The sequence below is a fragment of the Musa acuminata genome, chromosome BXJ3-4 (genome assembly GCF_036884655.1).
Source record: "Musa acuminata AAA Group cultivar baxijiao chromosome BXJ3-4, Cavendish_Baxijiao_AAA, whole genome shotgun sequence".
NCBI classification, from domain to species: domain Eukaryota; kingdom Viridiplantae; phylum Streptophyta; class Magnoliopsida; order Zingiberales; family Musaceae; genus Musa; species Musa acuminata.
In genome coordinates, this window is record NC_088352.1 from 6,215,880 (window position 1) to 6,238,983 (window position 23,104).

The following is a 23,104-nucleotide window of genomic DNA, read 5'->3' on the forward strand; positions in this document are numbered from 1 at the left end:
GTTACTAATTTATAAGATAAATATATACAATATTCTTTAAACATATCAAAATCCAAATTAATGACTCGTATGCCTCTTCATCTCATTCTTCCGTCTTCACTCTCCTGTTCCGCCCCCGATGACGCTACTGCCTGTGACTCCTATCTGGTATGCCGCCGCCTCCTATTCTTCCCTTCCTTTATTTTTTCTTTTTTACCTCCTCTTCCCATTTCTTCATCCTATTCTTCTCTCACACGAAACCAAAAGACTAACACAATTACATATTTCCACCTCTTTGAATTGCTCCATGGGACATCACTTCACCAGTTAATAGAACTAGTATCAGTACAGCTATGGAACATTGTCACAGGTTCTGCTGAGGAAAATACTCACTCATACTTTGTTAAATTGGTAAATCGGACACAATAGTTGCAGAAACCTATACAATAAAAGATATGGATACCAATGCATAAATCCCATATGAGTTTACTGGTAAAATTTTACAAGTATGTCTGCAAGGTCACAGATCTGGATATCCTATTTAAATATAGATGATGATGAACAGTAGGAAAAACCTGAACAATGGAAATCATAGATAATACTGCATAAATATCATATGAGTTTAATGTTAGAATCCATACAACTATGTCTAGCAAAGGCATAGTTATGGAAGGATTTTTGTCCACATCTTATTGGACTTGTCATTGCAGAAATAGAAACAGAAGATGGCAAAATTGATGAACCTAACAGACTAACTGTTCCAAAAGGTGCTGTGACAACAGTGGAATCTGGATCAAGATCTTCATTTGTCACTTCATGCGAGTAACTGCAGCATGAATGGCATCAACAAGATGAGGAACTGTTTTCGAGCTCAAACCGGCCATGCTGATCCTCCTGCAACCAACGTTTGCTTATCAGAAAAACCTCTAGACAAAACTAGTGTATTACCAAGGAGACAAAGTATCAAGTTAATTGTTTATCACACTACAAAATGCAAATTATAATTATCGGAAATAGACTAATGGAACTAAACAGTACGAGAAAGATGTCAGCAGAATACTCAAAAGATGCAAAATAACAAAAACTTGAAAAGAGAAAAGACGATTTATACTCGAGATAGATAATATGAAAGCTTGAACTACATCAGGGGAACCCTAAAGGCAAGAGAGACAAGGAAGGTTACCCATCAGAGGTCATGTAAATATGATACTCTTTGGTCATGAAGGTCACTTGCTCGGTATTAAGCCCTGTGAAAGTAAACATTCCAATCTGCTTGATAATGTGACTCCAGTCACCAGGCGTCCCTGTATGTCCCGAAAAGAAGCTTCTCAGTTCATTGATAGTGACCACAATTTCCACTTGTGTAGCTCAAAACTGTAAATACAACTTCTCTAAATAGACCATACATGTTGCACATTTCATACAGTGATATAAGAGAAAAACATAGCCAATGCAGATCGATTTATTGGTTCACAATGAATGTAACCTAATAAGCTCTTGTTTGATCTCCACATTGGATGTGTAACAATGTAATAGATGTGAAACATTTAAGGTAGTAGTCACTTAGCATATGCTATAAATAAGAAAAATTATGCATGAGACTGAACATTGAAAGAAAAACTACTCTGAGATGACAGTTGGAGAATTCACATACCTCTAGCACGTAATGCATCGAAAAGCTGCTGACGCATGTTGATTATTCGATCCGCCATGGCTTTCAACTCAATAGTCCATTCATGGTACAACTCTCTAAAATGCAGGATCGGGTGAAAACATGATAACAAATATGATGAACTTGAAAAAGAAAGAGGATTACAAATATGATGAACATTGTAATAAAACAATGACCATAGAAGTTTTCATAAATCTCCATCTAAAGTTTAATGACCAATATGATTAAGAGAATGATTTTAGCAGACTAGAATAATGAAATACCTGTCTTTTAGAATTGTAGCCACAATGGAAGCACCATGAATAGGAGGATTAGAGTACATGGGCCTAATGACAAGCTTCAGCTGGCTTTCAACCGTGGTTGCAACATCAGCAGATTTGCAGACCTATAAATTTGAAGTGGAAATCAAAGGTAAAATCTAAGAAAGAGCAGAAACCAAAAACTATTAAGTCAAGAACATTGATGCAGTTGTCATTAATTACAGATGAGGTAGCTGCAAACTACTACTAAATTGACTTAAAAGTGGTTTTGGATAATTAGCTAGAATGCCAATTTAGCAACAAAGCAATCTATGACCAAACAGAAATACCAAGAATCTATCTCAAAGTATCAAACTAATTACAATAACCATTAAAACATCTTAAGACTGGTATCTAGTGCATCATGGCTGTGTGATCTGTTGTAAAAAGCGAACCATAAGAAAATTATGTGGCATGTAAGCATATTCAAATTTAATATAGTGGCTAAAAGGACGAACTCTCCTAATTGTTAGGACTCGGACTAAAGAAAATTGAACTCCAAATGCAAGTTGTTGAAATCACTCCTCAAACCTTGCATTGTATATTTAACATTTTGTGATGAGACTTGAGAGATCTTTGATAAAAATGAGAAGTAGGCTCATTCTATCACTTGGAAACACACTATTGTGGTTCATCCAGTAATTTATTTACTGTATGGTTGGATCATAGGAAACCAGAGATTGATGGGTGCAACCAACTACAAAGTACTAGCTTCTCTTAAAGAACACTGATTGTCGTTAACAGAAAGTTATACAAAAATCGACTACAGGCTGATTGCTCATTATAAACAAACAACTGCACATGACATAAACAGAGATGTTTAGGGTGAAAACCAAAAGTTAGAGAACTTCATGCAATGAGGAGATCAGTTCCTCTAGCCAACTGGTCATGTGAGTAATAAAAAACAATTAAAGTGGTAAAACCAAATATTATCATCTTACAAGTCAGTTTAGTGTTCAGTCTGAAATGGTAATAGAGTACCTAACACTATGAAAGTGACACCTCAGAGGAAAGTGATACATGTGAAAGTGTTGATTTCATCAACCATACCTTAACAGAAAAAAGAACAGTTATAATGAAGGAATCAAAATAATCATATAATCATCAAAACGACTGCAAGGTAGATCACTTAAAATCTAACCAAGAAAAGCATCTAAGAAGTTTTAAACGTAATGGAAGCCTCTTACAATACTTAGTGCACCAACACGCTCCCCGTATAAACCCATGTTCTTCGCATAGCTTTGAGCTGTGAGGCATTCACCACCATCAGCAACAAACATCCTGACAGATTGTGCATCAGCATCCAGATTTCCGCTTGCAAACCCCTACAATGAGATGATGCAAAATAAACTCAAATATATAAAGATACACGCTATGGGTCCATGGAAGCAAAATGCTTAGCGAAGAACTATTTATGATAAGTAATACCTAAAACCACATGGAGTTTCTTTGTGTATATTTAGGTAGATTAAAAAAATAGGATGTGTGTACACAAGTTTGCTACAAGCATTATGGTCACATTTTATACCATCACTAGCATAGACTGCTGCGAAAACAAAGCACCAGAAGAATCATTTACCCTGCATGTCCACCGTATAGCTGGTAACCAAAGAACAGGTTCTTCCAGATGGTTACCTGATAAGCACTGTCAAAGAAAGGTAGCAAGCCTTTTGATCTCATCAGCAGCCTGATCTGCTCCCATTGATCGAGAGTTGGATCCACACCAGTAGGATTATGTGCACATGCATGTAGAAGCACTATTGCTCCAGGAGGAGCGGCACTTAAATCTGCTAGCAGACCTGTTATCACCAGGTTTTTCCCGATCACCAGGAATATTAATTTAAAAACAGAATGGTTATAATGGTCAATATAAATAAATAAATAAAATAAAAAATAAGTATAACTGGATTCTAAGGCAGAAAAGGGTATGTTTCATACCTTCAAAGTTTAGCCCTCGTGTTGTCGGATCATAGTAGCGGTAAGTCTTCACTGATAGACCTGCTAATGTAAATACTTTTGGATGGTTTCCCCATGTTGGCTGTGGAATGTAAATTGTACGCTGGACAAGTAGCAATCTGAATCTCAAAACTACTTGCTTAAACTGCCATAATATGAAATAAGAACTAAGAGATGACACCATACTTCATGGTAATGCCTTGCCAGAAACTCGCCTCCAACCCTTAATGAGCCCGTGCCCGACAAGCATTGCACAGTAGCCACCCTAATTTCCTGAATAGCAGGACTGTTGGAAAGAGAGAAACATGTCATCGCTCACTGAAGAAGAAAACAAAATTAGCAAAACTAATCATCATTCACTAGATTTTTGATGATCAATGACAAAAATAATTGACCAGAAGTTTCTTCTTTTGTTACGTTCTGTCAACTCTTATACCTCTCTGAAACATTATAGTGTGAAAAGCAAGTCCCTGTTCAATGATAATAAAAAATGCTTCCTAACTTACTGTGATCATTCTTCTTCATTTGCAACTACATATTTGCTAAAAGGCCTAATAATGTCAAGGTATATTATATGTCCATAACAGATACATTTGAAAAGCTCTTTTTCTTTTCTCTTAACCATCTGCTTTGTTTCATGAATTTTATTGTATCAACAAGACAAGCTTATCAGTGTTGATATCCATTCTTCTTATCAGCCATTTGGTTTAAAATCTCAGAACTCTGAAACATGTCACTGTATTAATATGATGATAAAGGACAAAAGGCTAACTAGCACATGGAGCAGATGCAACATTTCTAAAAAAACCATTCTTCTTGGCATATCAAGTCTGCACAATTTTCCCACTAGCACTAATACAAAATAAAGCAATTTGAAAATTAAGTCAAAACACTTTCAGCCTTGCCCCTAAAGGTTTATTTTGCAAAATCCAAGGTGAACCATTATTCCATGTAAAACAACAATCGAATAGAGCTTCTATGTGCAAGTTATAACGAGACATTTTAAAAATATACAAGATAATTTTCTGAGTGTTAGATTATGTTGTCCTATTTAATTGGATAAGGTATATTACAGTTCTGACTGAATTTTGATTAGGGTTGTCAACCAATAGAAAGGAAGTCCAATTATAATAAGATTCCTTATTGAGGATGACTTTGATGAGAGGGACTTTCCTAATTTCTTATCCTAGACTCTCTGCTCTTGCTTATAGATCAACAGAACCTTCTAGGAACTATATATAAATACAAGAGATTATAGATATACGCTCATCTCTCCTTAGCCCCTATTCCATCACTTATATTGGTCCTATGAATGATAGAAAAAGAGAAAAAGATGAATCTAGTTCTCCTTACAAATTGCTTCCTTCAGATCGGATGGCAGTGCATTGGCACATCAGAAGAAAGGTATTTTGAATGGCATTGAGAGGTATGCATCCTAAATTTAATATATTATTATTTAATTTCAAATTCTGATATTAAAGTTTTTCCATATAATAGTAGCATGCAGTTTTTATGATTACAATTGGTATAAGAGTCTATTTAAAAATTAAATACCCTAGATTATAAAAGCATTAAACCTGATTTTGTATTAGTTCTATTTTGTGTTTTCGCCCTTTGCTTGTGGAGGATGATCCGATCTATTTTGATTATCTCGTAGTTTCCTGCTTGTAGGCAATGAAGGTTTCTCGCCCACGGGAGTGGAATTATGGACGGAAGGTTGTTGCCTGATCTTGATCGATGAGCTACACCGTTAGTATGTTGTTGTCAACGATGCCATGAAGGTCAACGACCTGCCTTGGTCATTGGCTCTTATCGCAAGCCACAACTTTGTAGGCGACAACGTTGCATGCTACAACTGCATAAGCCACAACAACGCTACGTGCAGTGGCATAGGAGGGCAACGATGTTGAGTGTTAATGATAGGTGGCCATCGGTCTACGATCACCTGTATCGCCAGACAGCTTGCTGTACGCGACTATACAACATAAGACAACGGCCTGCTTTCTCATTGACCTTGTTACGGGTAGCGGACAACTGTCTACGATGTTGTAGGGAGTCGTGGCAATGGGACTCCAGCTGCTAGCGCTGATGTACACTGGTTCTACCGATGGCCGAGGGTGATGGTGGCATCGCGACATCGGGCGCTATGATGAGTCTCATGACTGTCACAGGTTTACACCGCAAAGTGTTAACGGAGACCTGGGTATCGGTGGTGGTGCAACAACGCTGTTGAGGGCGACGGTCACACCAGGTCGTGGCACGTTATGACCAGAACGATTGCTGTTGGGTGTCATCACAATGATGGGATTTGGCGATTGAAGCGTTGTCTGAGGCCATTGGATGTCGTGACAAGATAAGAGGAGTCACAATACAAAAGTGTTGTCGCAGACAATGCATCATGATGGTGATCATCAACACCGACTTGATAGCAATCAGAGACAAATCCGAGCATTGCGGATAAGGTGCACAATCGAAGGCCATGAGGCGCATGACAATGGCCTAGGTGCTACTAGTGGACAGTAGCACAGCCTTTGGCCGAAAGACCGAGGTCACACAACGATTGCACTACAAAGAACCCACGATAAGATGGTTGTGCACGATGCTGGTTAGGCACAAGTGATAGATGTTGTAGCGCCTCAGGTGACCTCGAAGGTCTTCTTGGGCAGTGGTGATTTAGGTATTGCTCCCAACGACGACACCAAAGGTGACTAGCGAGGCACTGCGATGTAAAGCAAATGACAGATTCTTGTTCAGCGACGAACGACAACAATTTGGATGGTTCGATGTACGATGGACAAGGACGCACAGCGAAGCACAATCAATGGCGCATCATTGCTGGCAAAGGCAGTGAGGATGCCGCAATCCATGTCGCGGGGAAGAACCAACCACAAGGAACAAGGATGCTAAGAGAGTGTGGTCAAAATTGAACGAGGATGCTAAGAGAGTGTGGTCAAAATCAATTTTGACCAAATCTTACCCTAAATATAATTTTGACCCAACCTTAATTTTAACTTAGATAAAATTTAATTTTGACCTCAAATCAATCCTATGGATTTTGACTCGATCAACCCCGATATTGACTTAATTTGGGGAAGTTCAATTTTAACCTCGATCAATCTCAATTTATGACCGGATTTGATTTTGACTATAACTTGACTGGATTTTGATCGCAACCAAATTTAGACCTAATTTAGTCAAAATTCTCTAAGAATATGATCTCTAGCTTAATTTTGACAATAGAAATTTTTTCTAAGAATCACAAGTAAATAATTTTATGCATTATTGTATAAAATACTTGATAGTTAGAGAAAGAATCCAAAAATAATTAATGTTAATTGAGAGCTTGAGTTCCACTATATTGATTACTAATCTATTTACTAAAGTCTTACAACCTAAGGTATTTAAAGAATATATTCTTATGATTGGGCTCATAGACATCAAAATTAATATTTTTGCTTATGTAATTAAAGTTATTTCTTTCCACTATCATGTTTACATTTATGTATATACATATTATCATTGAATGTGATAACAAAATTATCTTAACAAGATATATTACATGGATCATTATGGACTACATCGTTAAATATGATAATAGGATTGTATTGACAAGATAAATTACACAAGTCATTATGGACTATATTAAAAAAAACTAATAGTGTCGTGGTACATAAAAGAAAGTATGACATTTATGACATACAATTGTAATGACTCATATTAATAAACAAACTTAATATAATATTATTATATTTATTGAACTTATTGGCCTATTTTATAAAATTTGTGACTAGGTATAAAATATTTTTAAAAAATTTTAAAATCTAATTATAAATTATTTTTAAATTATTTTTTATTTTATTTATTATGATATTGAATTCTGTTTTATCTTACTAATTAATGGGTCAAGTGATAGAATATTAGATTATGTAGCCCTATTTAATTGAATAAAATATATTACAAATTTGATTAGAGTCTGATTACAATTATCAAGCAATAGAAAAAAAAAATCAATTATGATGAGAATCTTCACAGGGGATGACCTTGATTAGAGGGACTCCAAATTGCTTGCCTTGAACCTCTGTATAAACAAATAAGGTCTCCTATGGACTATAAATAAATAGAAAAGATTACATATCTACTCTCTATCTCTCCTTAGTCTCTATTCCATTGCTTATAATGATCCTATGAAGGATAGGAAAAGAAAAGAAGACGAGTCCAGTTCTCCATGCATCTTCCTTCGAATCGAAGGACGATGCGTTTGCAAATCAAAAGAAAGACATTCTAAATGAAATCGAGAGATATGCATCCTAAATTTAATCTATTGTTAATTGATTTCATATTTTTGCATTAAAATTTTTTCGCATAACAGTATCATGATAACAGTTTTTATGTTTTGCACTGAGAACCAGAGCATCCAAATCATCAACCATGAAACAAAATATAATCACATTTAAACAAGTGATGATCACCACAATAATGTTACAATCATGATTAAAAACTACTAAGAACTACGCACCTGTCAGCTCCAAAGATCAATTTAGCGCTTAGTTTGTTGAAATCTGCCAACCCAGTAATGGGGAGGTACTCCTTCACTTGAGATCTAATACATATCATGTAGAAAAGTACGTAGATATACTGCATCATTAGCAATTCTCATGTGTATCGTCTCTTTTGAAATGACAAAAAATATATAAAAGAAAGACTAATAAACAAGAAATTCTGTGTGTTTAACATTTTTTATAATTGACAATGGGAATTTTTTTTAGTAGAGAACTATCTTTTCAATTTTACAAATTTATAGACATAGAAAATGTAATATATTGTTATGTTATTGTAGTGAAAAATATCACTGACCGTTTCAGTAGCAAGTAATAATAAGGATATGTTTCTTCAGAAAACAATAAAAGCATCAACAAGGGAACACCTAAACAAAAGCTAAACCAGTAAGTTTTACAAATTTCCATTTGGTCTACTATGTATTATTTTTTCTCTGCAACCATGCTAATTCTACCATGCACCCGGCTACTCTAAATGACACATGCATTCGACATCTTCAACTTTCAAGTGATTTATGATCCAAAAATTAAGCTAAAGATGAGTTTAATGATCATACGGATCGTTGACTAGCAGCTGCTCTGCTCGCCTCACCACATTCAGCACAAGCGGCTTTCCTTCCTATCAGAAAAGAAAACAGGTATAGGAGTTGCAACAACGATGACCAAGAGATATCAGATAGTGTCATTCATTATACCTCAGTTCGATAGGCTCCAACTCCCAGGTTCACCTTAACTGGACTTGGATCCTTGTTATATGCAACCGTGACCTAATGATTCATTCCCAAAGTTTAACACCAAAAGCATCAATCATTGATCCATTACCAAAAATCGTCTGAGAACCCAAAAACTTCAAAATATATCATAAAACCCCTACAGCGAACACCATCTGTACATACAAGATACGGAAGAATCATTCTCAAGCTCACAGAACAGGTAAAACCGATCACGACTCGCGAAACTGCTACTTCTGATCCAAGAAAGCCAGATCATACGAAGGAAACCGTTCCGTAACATTCCGATCCCAAAGCTATCAAAATATTCCGATCAAGGTTGAGGAACGAGCAGGAGAAGGAATTACGCCAAGGATCGGGTCCTCCGGTGCCTGGACGACGTTGGCAAAAACGGATCCGCCATAAATCCCGGCGGCTGGCGAGGGGGCGATTGGGTTCTGGGATGCCATGGGAAAGAGACGAAGAATGCGAGGAGTTGATGGACGGGTGCCTCGCGAGGGTAGTTAAACATCCGACGCGGGGGCATGTTAGCACCCTCCATCCCCTTTCTGGCCTTATCGTGCGCCGCTCCGAGCGTCGTGCGTTCCAGTGAGCGGCGCCCGCGGGTTTCTAGAGCTGAGTGCGCGAGTGGTAGGACAGATGAACACACTTCAGCCTTCTGAAGGAGACACGTCTAGCTGAGAGTGTTTCTTAACGGTCACGTCAGCCAAGCTGGGGCGAGAGGAAGAAACCCTGGGCGAATTCGAAGAGCGGGAGTTGGACTGGGTGTTGCGGGAACGTGAGACGCCGCGACCCGAGGCTTGGTGCGTTGTGTAGCGATTCTACACTTACCTTCATTATCATTGGAGACTGGCGGGCCCCAGTATAAGGCCCACTGTTGGTTCATTCCGCTGATCTCCAATCACAAGGCAGGTCAATCGTGCGTGACGGTATTAATGGGTAGGTTAGTACATTTATGGCTTCCCACGGAGCAAAGATGGTGTGGGGTACCATTGGACCACGGTTTTAGTGCTTTAAGCGTCAGCTATTAACTTATTGTGACCAGTTTATTATGTTCTTTACGAAAGAAGTAAGACACTTGGTTAACTGTGTGCTAGAGACTCGGTTCCATCCGTTGCAATCCGCGCGTCGAAATAAATGTGAATGTGGTCCATGTTCGTATAACTGTTTGGCCTAATTAGATTTCGTGGCGCACGCCCAAATGTCATTTGGGTGGACGCGACATGTCCGTTTCCCCACACCTACGAACTACTTGCGTACGCACATATCCGTGCGTCGCACCGATGACGTTGATCGCATGCTCATTTGCCGCGTATTGTTAATGTAATGAATTGTCTTGTCGGTTTCATTGAGGGTGCTGAGAGTCTTCCAGGAATTCCTGCTGCGGCTAATCACTTTGATTCGAGTGGTTCCGCATCCGATTTCGATAATTTCGATTCTGGTTCTATTTTTTATTTTTTTTAAAATTTAATAAAAATAATTTAAAGCAACAAAAAAGTCATAATTTTATTTCAGAATTTTGGTCAAAGTTCCATTTGAAGAGTGGAAGTTTGTTCATACAACTATAAGATAAAATTTCGATCAGTGCATAATTTTTAATTTAATATATTTTTTTATAATTTGATTGATTCTATATAGTTGGAACGGGAATCACCCCCAAACCCGATTTGGGTTCGTTCTAAACCGGCAAACTACTAAGCCCATTTGGTTCAGTTAATCGAACGACCCACTGTCAAGACATTAACGCTTATCAACCAAAAGCATCAACGTTTTGATCTAATCTGATTTCAATTCAATTCGATCCAATAAAATCGATTCTTATGAACCGAGCCAAATCATAGTGATCTGCCCTCCTTTTACATTTTGGTTACATCATATACGCAGATCACGCCTACCTTTTGACTTCAAATTTGGGAATCTACGCTGCTTGTGCAGGACAACAGGCTGTGTGTGACTTCCATTAATCTTTGGTGGAAACCATTTGTAGATCAACATTTGTGAATAAAGATTCTGAGTCAAACATTTGAAATCTCCGTTGCTGTACTGAGTCTGCGATCGCTTCTTCCAGCGAAGCACTGCACCGTCCGCCTCGCAATGGGCAGCCAAAGCCGCCTCAGCTTCTCATCTTCGTCTCTGCTCGACGTGCTGTTACCTGGATCTCGTTCTTGTCTTGATCTAGACAGGTTTGTGATATCAGACATCGATCTGTTTGCCGAGGAAATCGAAGCTCTCGATGCAGGGCTGATCAAATTCTCGTTGGCATTCGAGGGTGAGGGAATGTTTGGATTCGCAGCTGACGAAAGTGCACCGATCTGGTTTGCTTTGGCTTCAAGCAGACTCTTCTCGTCCGTCGTCTCCTTACCATCGACGAAGATCTTCTCTTCTCCAGTTGTCTGCTCGTTCAGACCGAGAAGCGCAAACCGTTCGTTCAACGTAATGCTTAGCAGATCGGAGGTCAATGACGCTAAATCCGATGAGTTCAGGGCGCTCCACCGGCCTTTGAACACGTTGTCGGAGACCACAATCCTGTGCTTGAACTTGTGTAAGAATTGATCTCCACCAGTCGCTTCTTCTAGAATTGGCAGCTTTTCCTTCTCCTTCGTGCTCCTGTCCATGTTCCGGAAGCTACTTCCGATCCCGAATCTTGATGACCCGCGGTGTTCGGCGTCATGGTTGCGCTCGCGCTCGCGCTCGACGAACAGCTCGAGTTCACGTCCGCTGGTCTCGTGCTGACCGGAGGCAAACAAGAACCTGGAGCTGGTGGAGTTCGCGAACCGGGCGACGTCCACGGCGGTGACCTTGCACCGGCACAGCGGGCAGCTGGAGTGGCCCTCGAGCCAGCGATCGACACAGTCGATGTGGAACGCGTGCTTGCACTTAGGCAGCAGGCGGAGGACCTCATCGCCGTCGAATTTGGATATGCAGACGGCGCATTCGAGGCCGTCGCGGACGCCGCGGAGCGACGCGAAGCGGAAGAAGGGGATCGACTCAACGACGGTCCTGTCGATGCCTGACAACTGATGCCGGGTTTGGCGGGTGGGTGCAGGGATGATGCTTTCCGAGGGCATCGACCAACGGCACTTCACGTACACGAGCAGGAGGACGGTGAGCGATAACATGGTAGCGAAGACGCCGATCGCGATTGCCACGCTCGGGCCGAACGAGACCTTCGCGGTCTCCGACGGCAAGTACTCCGCATCGGCGTGCTGTGCGCTGGCGACGGTGGCGGGGACCAACAACACCAAGAAGAAGACGAAACGAAGAGAAAACGGAGTGTTATCGAGAGAAGGCATAACAATGGAATTCCGAGCACATTCATAGCTTTGTACCAAACGATGTGCCTCTCAATTTATATACGGCTCTGTCGTGCTGGGAATGAGATCATATGCTGTGTTCTTAGTTGTCTTTGGTTCTAAGCTCATTGCATCCGCACTGCTTCTCTCGTGTGTAGAAATAAAGAACCATGGGTGAAACTTGCTCGACGTATCAGATTAAGATTGCCAGTAAACGAAGATTGAAGCAATCGGGAGTCAACAACGTCGTGGCTGACAGAAATCCAACGGAGAGGAGAGAAGAATGCTGATGTGAAAGCATGAGAAATGGACATTATTATATGGTGTACTGCAGAGATGAAAGCATAATGCTGCTGCTAAATGTCCCGACTAGAATATGGAAGGAGGGTGGCTGATAGAGGCTTTGACTTTGAATCTTTGGTGTGGTTTCGAGGAAATGCTTGGGATACAAAAACCCTAAGAAAACAAAAGATTCTCTCCGTGAGCTGACTCGAATTTAATTACACTATGTTGAACGTGAAGAGGAACAGGTATTAAAAGTTAATTTTATTATCTATTTACCGATTTAATAATTAGGTGTAATGACATGATTAAGAGAACTACATAAACAGAACAGACAAAGTGGGCCATTGCCACCTTACTAATAGAATTATAATCCATTAATGGGGTCAGGTACCCGACCATAATTGCAAGGGATAATACTGCTGCAATCCCAAAGGGTACATATAGGAATAGTTCATGAGGTTTGACTACTTATGGTCCCCTAATCTAAAGGTATCAACTAAACACAGAAAACTATGTGTGACAAGATCTATCGAAACATTAACACGGAATCAAACCATCTAGTTTAGGAGATAGAATCTTCTTATATCTAAATTTTCAGCTCCAAGTTGATCAAAATAAATCCAGATCCAGTTCATCATCCTTGATCCCAGCTTGGATTGGATATTCAATTTTCCTACATTATATACTAAAAATCCACATCTTTCTCAGCTTGGATTGGATTGGATATTTTTCAGCTCCAAATTATTTTCCCATCCAACTCAACAACCGGTCATGAATTGTTATGATTAAAAGAAGTGAATTATGTATTCATTATTTCATGTTAGTGGTCAAAATTGGATCAAAATTTGCCCTTGTATTAATCAACTTTGAAGCATTTCTTGGATATCTTTAGAATTATTGTAATCTTCCGTCCATTGATCTTTGTCTGTTGTTACCGAATGTCAATCAAAGAGGATGAGCCATCTATGATCGGTTGCCCCATTGCAAATTGAGCCATCGGTGATGGGCAGTCCATCGGAGAACATAGAAGCACAAAAATCCAGATGAACAAAAGTTACAATTGATGGTCCCAATCGATGTTTCTTTATCATCCTAAGGTTTGTGTCCATGTCGTATCTTTATCCTTGCATACTTATCAGTGCACAAGAAAATATATTATGATTTATAAAAATATATTTAACATTTTAATATTATATCTAACATAATAAAATGATACACTATAGACAAATCGACACCTTAGCATCATATCAAGGGAGGATATTATTAATTAATAAAAAATATTAAATGACTCAAGAAGTCTGGATTCAATGTATAATTATATGTACAGTAATAATCGGATAACCCACATTGTCACCTTAAATCTCTTACTCAATTCTAACATTTACTTATCCAATCTTCATAAACTATTTATCATTGATCCGAGCTTTCTTTGGATTTAATATTATATTAAACTTAATTGGAGGACATATCCACCTATGATATTCTCGAAAAAAAATCATGATCAAACCCGAATTATCTTTCAGATCATGCCACTATAATCTGTCTCAATAATATCATATATTAACCCCAAATATAACAAATATAGATCATAATTAATGTGGATTAATTTAATTTTTTTAGATAAATATTTTACAAAATATTAAATCAGTCTATCTACCTGCAATAATTTCTACTAGCGATGCTTGCCTTCCACGGCTCTCCAACATTTCCATTTCTTCCTCTCATAAAATACTACCCTGTCCGCGCACAAGGAGACAATCCTGTCAGTATTCAAACGCCCCATAGAGCTCGATTGCCGAGCTCGACCGTTCCCCCCGCCCCCCCCATCCTGATCAGCTGACTTGGCCGAGCGGGAACAACATCTCCCTTCGGTTGGCACTTCGTGTAGTTTGATGGGCTCGACATTAGAACCAATAATAGGAGGGTATTTCCTGTTTGGTATTCTGAAGGGTACACGAGAGTTGCAACCCCCTTTCATCTCCACCCCCAACATCGCGCTCCCCCACTCGACCCGGTCGCGCGGTCTGCCGTGCAGAATCCACTCGCTTTCGACGTGGCCCTGTTACGCCGTGGCGACTGGATAACGATCGTTTATTTCCTCCCGTTTCCTCGGTTTAACCTCACTCTTTCTCGACGCCACCACCACCAAGTGTTCCTCTACCCGGCGGCTCCGCGGACGCTCTTTTGACCTCCTCGTGGATGATCTCTTCCCCTCTCGTTGAGGCTTGCTGCGTGACGCCGCATGAGATCGCTAACTCTCCCAAAGGTATAGCCGCAGTCGAATCTTGAGTGCGATATGTTTTTGGGAATCACTGGATAGGTTGGATGTAACATGAGGGTTACTGCGAACTGAGAGTGCTGTTCGCAATCCCACCCTGTTTCTCGGCAATCAACTGTAAGGTTGGTGTTTGTTTTCATTTAGTTGCATTTATTGTTGATCGACTCTTTTGTTTTCTGTTTGATTTATGTTTATACGTTGATTGCTTGTTTTGTCAATTAGTTATTTGTCGATTTGACTCTGTGACTAATGTTTCGAGTACCGTCAGGGATTTCCACTTTATACTCTTCGATAAGTGATGAATAGAATCGCTTCTCTTCTTTTGGGTAAGGACTTCGTTATCGAGAACATTGGTTAACTGCTGTTTCCGGGATCAATTGTTCTCGGGAATAATGTATGCATTGGTGAAGGATAATTAGGTGTCTCGTATTATAGATTGCAGAAATCTTTTTTATTTAGTCTCCGTTGATCTTGCTAAGTCTATTTCAATAAACAGATTTGGCACTTTTTAGCTTTATAAGAATAGCCAGACTGCCCTTGTTGCAGCGTTTATACTATAGAACCTTGTTTCTCAATCTATATCCACTCAAAAACCTGACCTGACAAACTTTCTACGAAGAAGTCTCTGGTTTTTGGTAGGCGAGAAGGCATTCAATATCAAACTGCACATATATACCAACAAAAAAACTGTTGTTCTCATTGGATTCCTCCTGTGAATTACTACTGATCACAAAGTTCATGCTTCACATTGATGAATGCTTCAGATGAGCCTTTAGTTTTAGTTCTATGTCCAAAAACCTTATTTGCATAGTGAGACATGGAACTGTTCTAGATACTCTGGAGTTTTAGAGATGATAATTTGTCAAATTAAACAAGTTTCCCATGAATATTTAGTTAAACGTTACCTTCAAAATCTATTTTTTAGTGGCTTTTATTAATTGCTGACTTCATTTTCGTATTAAATTATTACTCTATACTCAAGTTTTTGTTAGAAGTCTGTTTCTAATTTCTATATACTTGCTTTTTATATGTAAAATTTGTGGATATGGCAATCAGTTTTCTTGGAGGAGAACACATAATGCATCAAACTATAATCTGGTGTCTCTGCTCCGAAAACTGGACGATTAGGCAGCTGTGATGTTGGATGGCTGGATCACCTGGTCATTCTAGGTTGTCTGATAGGAGGAGGCTAGGTCATCTAGGTGGGGGACTTGCAAGACTGATATTGCTAGATGGGGGGGACCTAAGTTGCCTTCAGCGGTATCTCCTTTGATATTCAAGTGAGGCTAGTGATGGATGCCCTTGGAAAGGGGCTATACTTCCAGATGTGAAAGGTCTGTCCTGATTGTAGGGGCAAGCTTCCAACCATCTCTAGCCAGAAGGTGGTGGTCTAGCATCTGAGACCTCACAGTGGCCTTTGGCAAGACTGATGTTTGGGAAGGACAAGTCAAGGGCCATGAGATTAGATTTCGTTAGTCTCATGCGCCCTGACGGTCCTCAGGCTTAGGACCGTTTGGTTGTGGGCCAAGGCTTGGCCATGGTGGGGCAAGCCCTAATGGAATTATGAAGTGGCATGATCCTCTCATGTTGGTGAATTTTCAAAAGTGTGCCGCTTTACCTACAGGTGGATACCCACAACTACTACTACTACAAACATGTGATATAACAGTAAGATTTAAGGTTCTTAGCGTTGGCTTGCCTTTCAGTTTTGGCCCCTGAATTTTCAAAACTAGAATGATGCAGTCCTTCGAATCAGAGTTCTTTATAACATTCTTAGAATCAGAGTTCTTTATGACATTCTTAGCTGATGTGATCCTTCAGATCAGAGTTCTTTATTATCTCACCCAATCGATAACCTTGCCAAGTCTTTCCTGTCTTTATTTTCATCATGTAGTGTATGTTTTTTTTTTGGTCAGATACAAAAAAAATATAAGCTTTGGGGTTTGCTTCATTGAATAATTGGTGCATTTCTGCTTTTAAGATAATGTTGCACCCTATAGAACAGCTTCTTCATTGAATAATTGCTGCATTTCTGCTTTTAAGGTAATGTTGCACCCTAAAGAATAGCTCATCATGTTTCTTCCCCTTGGGTTGTTCTCGTTGGGATTATGAAGTATGCTTTGCATGAGCTTGAACTGTAACATAAGGTAGACCTCTTATTCGCTGTCTAGGTTTTTGGATTAATTTCTATCTTACCTAATTTTGCCTTGTTGAGGAATTAACAGCAACCTAAAGTTCTACCAAATTTCTCATGAAGAGCTCTCTACTTTTGGTGATGCTCTATAGCTTGCCTTATATTTTTCGTGAAAGGTTTTGATGATATCAATAATAACAAATATGCACATATATTCTGGAGCTATGCTTGATGAAAAGTATAATTTCTTCTCCCCAGTTCTCAATGGATTGATGTAGTTATCTATAATTTCATGTTATGGTTTACAGGTGGCAGGCTTTATATTTAGTGTTGTTTGCTTCATCATGGTACAACACGGAGCAAAAGAATTCCTCCTCCATTCTTTACAGTTGGAATAGCTATGGATGATTATTTTGTTCGTATCCTGGAATTGGCTTCATATTTGAGTCACCGTCTAATTCAATTCATTGGTGAGTTTTTGTGGACTATCTTTCTGTCTTTCTTTTTTTTGTTTTAATATATGTCATTTGATTTTTACCATTGATAAGTCGTTTGGAAAGTGGCATACTTTTTCAGTTTTATACTGTGACAAGTCTTATTGAAGTCGATGGCCAATCAAAATGATCTTTTGCTTTATGTTTCTGAAGTGGTCATTGTGTTGGGAGATCACACTAGTTAGACAACTTTCATTGTATACATTTTTCTGGTGTAATCTTTGTTAGTTTTTGTACAAATCATGAGTAAATTTAGGAATCTAAAGCCACCTTTTTGTCTTAGCTTCTTGTTCTGATCATTTCTTTCTTTCCTTTTTTGATTCTAAGTTGTAATTTCAACAAGTAATTTGTGAGTCTGCATGAGGTAATTAGGTTTGTTCCGTTTGCATAACCTATGTTATGTGATGTTTTACTGTCTCTGCATCTAAATGTTACATTCTTATAATGCACTCTGAAATTTCATTTTGCTAATTAAAATAAGCAGAACATAGGTTTACATCCATTATGGAGCATACAAATAATTTTCTGTATCTTGTGGTTTTGTTAGCACATGTACTACTTGTACTCAATTAAACCCTTCGAAGTTTTCCTCAACGAATATGTTCTGATCCAATTCTTTGCAGATATCTTGTTCAGCGATATTGAAAGATTCTCACAAGATTCTGAAGCTTCAGTCTCTGGATGTCATGAGAAGTGCTTAAATAACAGTAATTGGTCCTCTCAAGGAGATCTCTCAGTTTCATACAAAACTTCAGCAAATATATACCATCTAGAATCTGAAAGGCGGCTTATTAACCGCCAAAGGAATTATGGAATTATTGGGTCTAGGCAAAACTCATATTTCATACATCAAGTGTATGTATGCTTCATTATGATATCTGCTAATGTTGGTCATGAGGAATAGTCTGTTACTCTGTGATACGTATAGTGCTCTACTGCTCTTTTTAGATGCTAATCCAAGATTGGCTCCAATTTGCAAATAGGAATATACATATATATTGATGTACTATTATCTCATTGATGACTCTGTTAAAAGTAAGCATTGGACCCCATAGTATTAACATCAGTATACGTCGAATTATGCTTTCTTCTCTTCTGATTCATCTGTGTATTATACTTGTTTCTATTGTATCATGTTGTCGTGGGTCAAGGGTTAGGAACAGGTCTGTTTCCAACATCTTGTAATGGAATTTTGCTTGAGAAAATATTAGGTGTTAAACATGGCAACTGCCAAATGGCTTGTCATTATAACATAGTTACCCAGCTAGGCAGCAAGTTGAATCTGTTGCTTCAAATTGTATTATCCTTAAATTATAACAGCTAAGATTAAAATTTATGAGTTATTCTAATTGATCCAGAAATAATCAAGTTGATACACTCTCTGGACAAATATCTCATCAGTGTCATAGAAGAAAATGATCATCTCATGATTCTTTCATGCTTTGTTTATTGTGTTCTTTACTGCATGATATTGAATTTGGATGCAGGATATTGTTCTCACTATGTGGTCTAAGAGTAGGAGGTCGAGTTATGTCCACTTGTTCAAGATGCTTTTATATGTATCTCAGACAAATTTGCATAGAAGCTCGGGGGTAATAGAATTGCTTTATTTATATTTGCATTTTTTTTATTTGAGTCATTTTATTATCAGCATTAAATTTAAATTTATTCTTGCTTTGAACTGATCAAGGCAGCTGGCAGCCAACCATGGTCTGGTTACCAGCAATTATGGTGACAAATATGGCTGTCAAGTGCATTGAGCTCACTCTTCTTTTTTCTTGCCTTTCGTGTTATAGGTTCATATCCCGTGTGAAAAGAATGTTGCAGGGGTCTTCTGATGATATTGGGTGGTTGCAGAGGTCTGAACAATTTCCTCCCATGGAGGATGGTACAACCCATTTCATGGAGCTGCTTCATGATGTCAGGCACGTTGTTTCTGCCACAAGACAGTCAAAATTTGTTCAATCTTGTATCTCTCATGCCTGTGATTTGTTCTGGTTCATGGACTTATATTGTTGATTAAATTGTGGACTTTATAGTTCAATGATATAGATGTTTTGTCAATCTGTATACTAATTTTCATGTCTAAATTGTCAATATGTGGGATTTTTTGGTCTTTGCTAGAAAATATTTGCTTTTAATTCAGTGTTCCAACAATATGCTTCAACACTATCGCCACCTGTCCTTGACACAAAGATCCTTGCTTTTTTGTATCTCGTCCTCTTTCTGCATATCTAAGTTCTTCACATTACAAATTTCAAGAGCTTCTGTCACAATGATGAAGCTTTTGAATAAATAGGTACCAATGTATTGGCTGGCAGTAGCTTTGCTTTCACCCTCTTGTTGGCGTCAATGTGGTAAAATGGTACATGTTTTTTGAAGGAAAGTAAATCTATTATTGCTGCAGTTACTCAACAAATTACCAGGGAATTTTCATGTCCATTTGTGTAGCAGCTAAGACAGTCTTCAAATAGCTGTTTAACTGATATAAAATGAATTATCATCATGGGTTTGTAGCCCTATTACCTTAGACTTCCTCATCAACAATTACTATCCTGTTGGTTTATGTTATTTTTAAGTGGTGAGATAATCAGAAAAAAGTGGAATTTAGATATCAGAGTGCAGAGTTATCAAACTACATGAAGTGCATGAAGCATATTGGTCAGATGGTGATCACAACCATCCATTCTCATTTGTATTTTGGTAGATTGGATGGGCATAGCTTTGTCCATTAGTGAGTATTTTCTTAGTCTGAAACTTGGGAATTGTATGGTGGTGGTTTGTTTGGTGTTTTCACATGTAGGTATGGGTATAATTGTTACAATAAGGATACAACTTTTAGAGTAGCCATAGTACAAGAGGCATTGTTAGACATTGTTTGTCATAATAAATAATGATGTTAGTCTCCATCTTCTCATTTTCAGAAATGGCATTCATCGTCTTCCCAACACTCTGGTTTATTTGTTGATTCCTGGTGAGGTATCTCTTCGCTGATATGGTCTTGACACAAATACGTTTGATTCCATAGGTTAATATGTTATCTGAAAATGTTAAATTGCAGGTCTTTTTAGCAACCACGGTCCGTTGTATTTCGTGAACACCAAACAATGTTTTTCCAAGATGGGTCTTACTTGTCATATTGCCAAGATTCATAGTGAGGTAACGTTGAGCATCGGAAAGCCAGCTTAGGTTGTTTATGCAAACTAAATAGTCTCCAACATCTCTTGTATAGACAGCAAAGTTCACTAATTTATATGAAGCATGAACACTAATTTCATCTTGCTTTATCTCAATCTCAAAGAAAGCTTTTGCAGAATGTCTCAAGTCTCATCAAATGATATATGGTTTAGAACCTTCATCACTCTTATACAAGTCATACTTACTAGTTTTATCTATTTCCACTACTAGAGCAATATAAATGATTAGAATATGTCCAATTCCGCATCATAGTCTTTCTAGAATCATTGCAAGCTTAGTTTTTGGTAGATTTTATGCTTGTAAACCTCAGATGATGGCATATAAGTACACTGACAGTGCAACACAGTGTGCTTATCTCAAAATCATTCATCATCTTCTGCACCTAAATATCAATGTATGATACAAATGTTTACTAAAATAGTCTAATTCAATTTTGATGCTTGTCCCATATATTTCTAGTTTCATCCCTGGCTCTCTTTGTTTTACCAAGGATATTTCCCTACACAGAGCTTAATGGTAGTAGACGATGCAGTGAACACAACTAAATGGGACCCTACATCTCGATGTGTTTGTCATTTAAGTCAAGGAAAATTGCATGAAAATTACTCCTGCATTATGTCTTAATTCTATCTTAATCGTCCAATTCCCTTTCGATGATTGCTTTTTAAATTTTAGAGTTGCCCATTGCAACACTCGATGTTGTGATTTAGAAATTTCTCTTTCTGTGAATTTGACTCCTTGGCTGAACTTTTAGATCCTCAGAATCAATAAATGAAGTATTCTGAGAAAGATACGCACATGGAATTGATTTTTTTCATGCTCAGAGTATGCTGTAAAACAGGAGTATAAGTTTTTTGTTTCAGCATGGAATTCTGGAGGAATTATCATTGTCAGAGACTAATCAACTGATCCAGCTTTTCATATTGATGAGCTTTTAAGAATAGTTAAGCAGATAACTGGTTTCTTACCATGATTCCTGTAGGCCTCGGTGGAGAGAAATTCGTGGGAACTCAAACAATACATTGAGGAGCTGTACTGGGGATCCAGAAAGCGTGTGATGCTTCTCGGACATAGCAAAGGTGGTGTCGATGCAGCTGCAGCGCTTTCAATGTACTGGTCAGACCTGAAGGACAAGGTTGCTGGCCTAGCACTGGTTCAGAGCCCATATGGTGGTAGCCCCATTGTTTCCGATATCCTCCGAGAAGGCCAAGTTGCCTACAAGGAGGCCCGAAGGATTATGGAATTCATAATCTGCAAAATAATAAAGGTAAATTTTTTCCCCTCTGGACAACATGAATTATGCTTTCAAGTTGGCAATGGGTCATGGATCACAACGGCAGTCTTTTATTTTCATAGGGTGATATGAGGTCTCTAGAGGATCTCACATATGAAAAGAGAAGGGAATTCATCTCAAAGCACAGGCTTCCTGTAGAACAAGTCCCATTGGTTTCATTCCACACAGAAGCTCGAGTGGCTCCTGGTGTCATTGCTACGATGTCTCATATTGCGCATGCTGAGCTGCCATGGCTCCCCCTACCTCGTTTCTTGTACGTGGGCGATGAGTTTGCTTCAGGGATAATATCTGGTCGGAAGGTTCCTGTTGTCATCCCGGTAGCTGCTGCAATGGCGGTCTGTGCACTGCACCTGAAGTTGCGATATGGAGAGGCAAGTGATGGATTAGTAACAAGGCGCGACGCAGAGGTTCCTGGATCAGTAGTGGTGAGATTAGAACGGAAGCTGGACCACGCGTGGATGGTGTACCCCTCTCAGAAGAAGGACCAGCTCGAGGCTGATGCTAGTGATATGTGTGAAGCTCTGCTAACCATGCTCGTGGAAATCGGGAGAAAGAAGCAAGGAGAAGATCCGGTGGCTAACTGCATCTAAACAATTCACCTCTTCATTTTTTTGATTGGCTTCAAACATGGGCTAAATCATTTGCTTGATATCATCGTATCTTGTGAAGGATCTAAATAGTCTAATTTTGATCCTATAAAAATGAAGTAAGCGATGAATGAATCATCATGAAGTCAAACTCAGGGAGAATGTAACCTGTTTTATTTGGTGGCATGTCTAGCAAAATAGCTTTTTTACTAATCTGCTTTTATTATGAGATGATATATATTATGTACTCTGCAACATGATTCTGTATCAAAATAATGAAACATAGGTCTTGTAAGACAGCATTATAAAATATTGTAAAGGATAAATGATCGAATGTAGGATTCGAGC

At 38.6% G+C, this 23,104-nt stretch overlaps 3 protein-coding genes across 6 annotated transcripts; 1 reads left to right on the forward strand and 2 right to left on the reverse strand.

The window, feature by feature from the left end:
* Window positions 1–555: 555 nt before the first annotated feature.
* LOC135636989 (aspartate aminotransferase, cytoplasmic-like) lies at window positions 556–9,698 on the reverse strand. Its single transcript, XM_065149262.1, has 12 exons — window positions 9,541–9,698; window positions 9,158–9,229; window positions 9,020–9,081; window positions 8,423–8,506; window positions 4,093–4,192; window positions 3,889–4,009; window positions 3,586–3,749; window positions 3,138–3,275; window positions 1,915–2,036; window positions 1,634–1,728; window positions 1,163–1,283; window positions 556–873 (listed from the first exon to the last, which is right to left on the reverse strand). Exons 1-12 carry the CDS (start codon window positions 9,640–9,642, stop codon window positions 789–791), a joined length of 1,266 nt encoding a protein of 421 aa, XP_065005334.1. The 5' UTR covers window positions 9,643–9,698; the 3' UTR covers window positions 556–788.
* A 1,311-nt stretch (window positions 9,699–11,009) lies between these two features.
* LOC103981606 (E3 ubiquitin-protein ligase ATL42-like) lies at window positions 11,010–12,497 on the reverse strand. Its single transcript, XM_009398355.3, has one exon. It carries the CDS (start codon window positions 12,484–12,486, stop codon window positions 11,209–11,211), a length of 1,278 nt encoding a protein of 425 aa, XP_009396630.2. The 5' UTR covers window positions 12,487–12,497; the 3' UTR covers window positions 11,010–11,208.
* A 2,302-nt stretch (window positions 12,498–14,799) lies between these two features.
* LOC103980914 (uncharacterized) lies at window positions 14,800–22,969 on the forward strand. 4 transcript variants are annotated; one of them, XM_065150056.1, is made up of 10 exons: window positions 14,800–15,171; window positions 17,093–17,196; window positions 17,492–17,653; window positions 18,301–18,532; window positions 19,165–19,269; window positions 19,474–19,602; window positions 20,602–20,651; window positions 20,739–20,836; window positions 21,858–22,142; window positions 22,232–22,969. In XM_065150056.1, exons 3-10 carry the CDS (start codon window positions 17,584–17,586, stop codon window positions 22,757–22,759), a joined length of 1,497 nt encoding a protein of 498 aa, XP_065006128.1. In that variant the 5' UTR covers window positions 14,800–15,171; window positions 17,093–17,196; window positions 17,492–17,583; the 3' UTR covers window positions 22,760–22,969. The 4 variants fall into 4 exon arrangements, with proteins under 4 accessions (XP_065006128.1, XP_009395719.2, XP_065006127.1 ...); XM_009397444.3 differs by lacking the exon at window positions 17,093–17,196 and having other exon boundaries at window positions 14,800–15,037; window positions 15,092–15,171; XM_065150055.1 differs by lacking the exon at window positions 17,093–17,196.
* The last annotated feature ends 135 nt before the right edge of the window (window positions 22,970–23,104 follow it).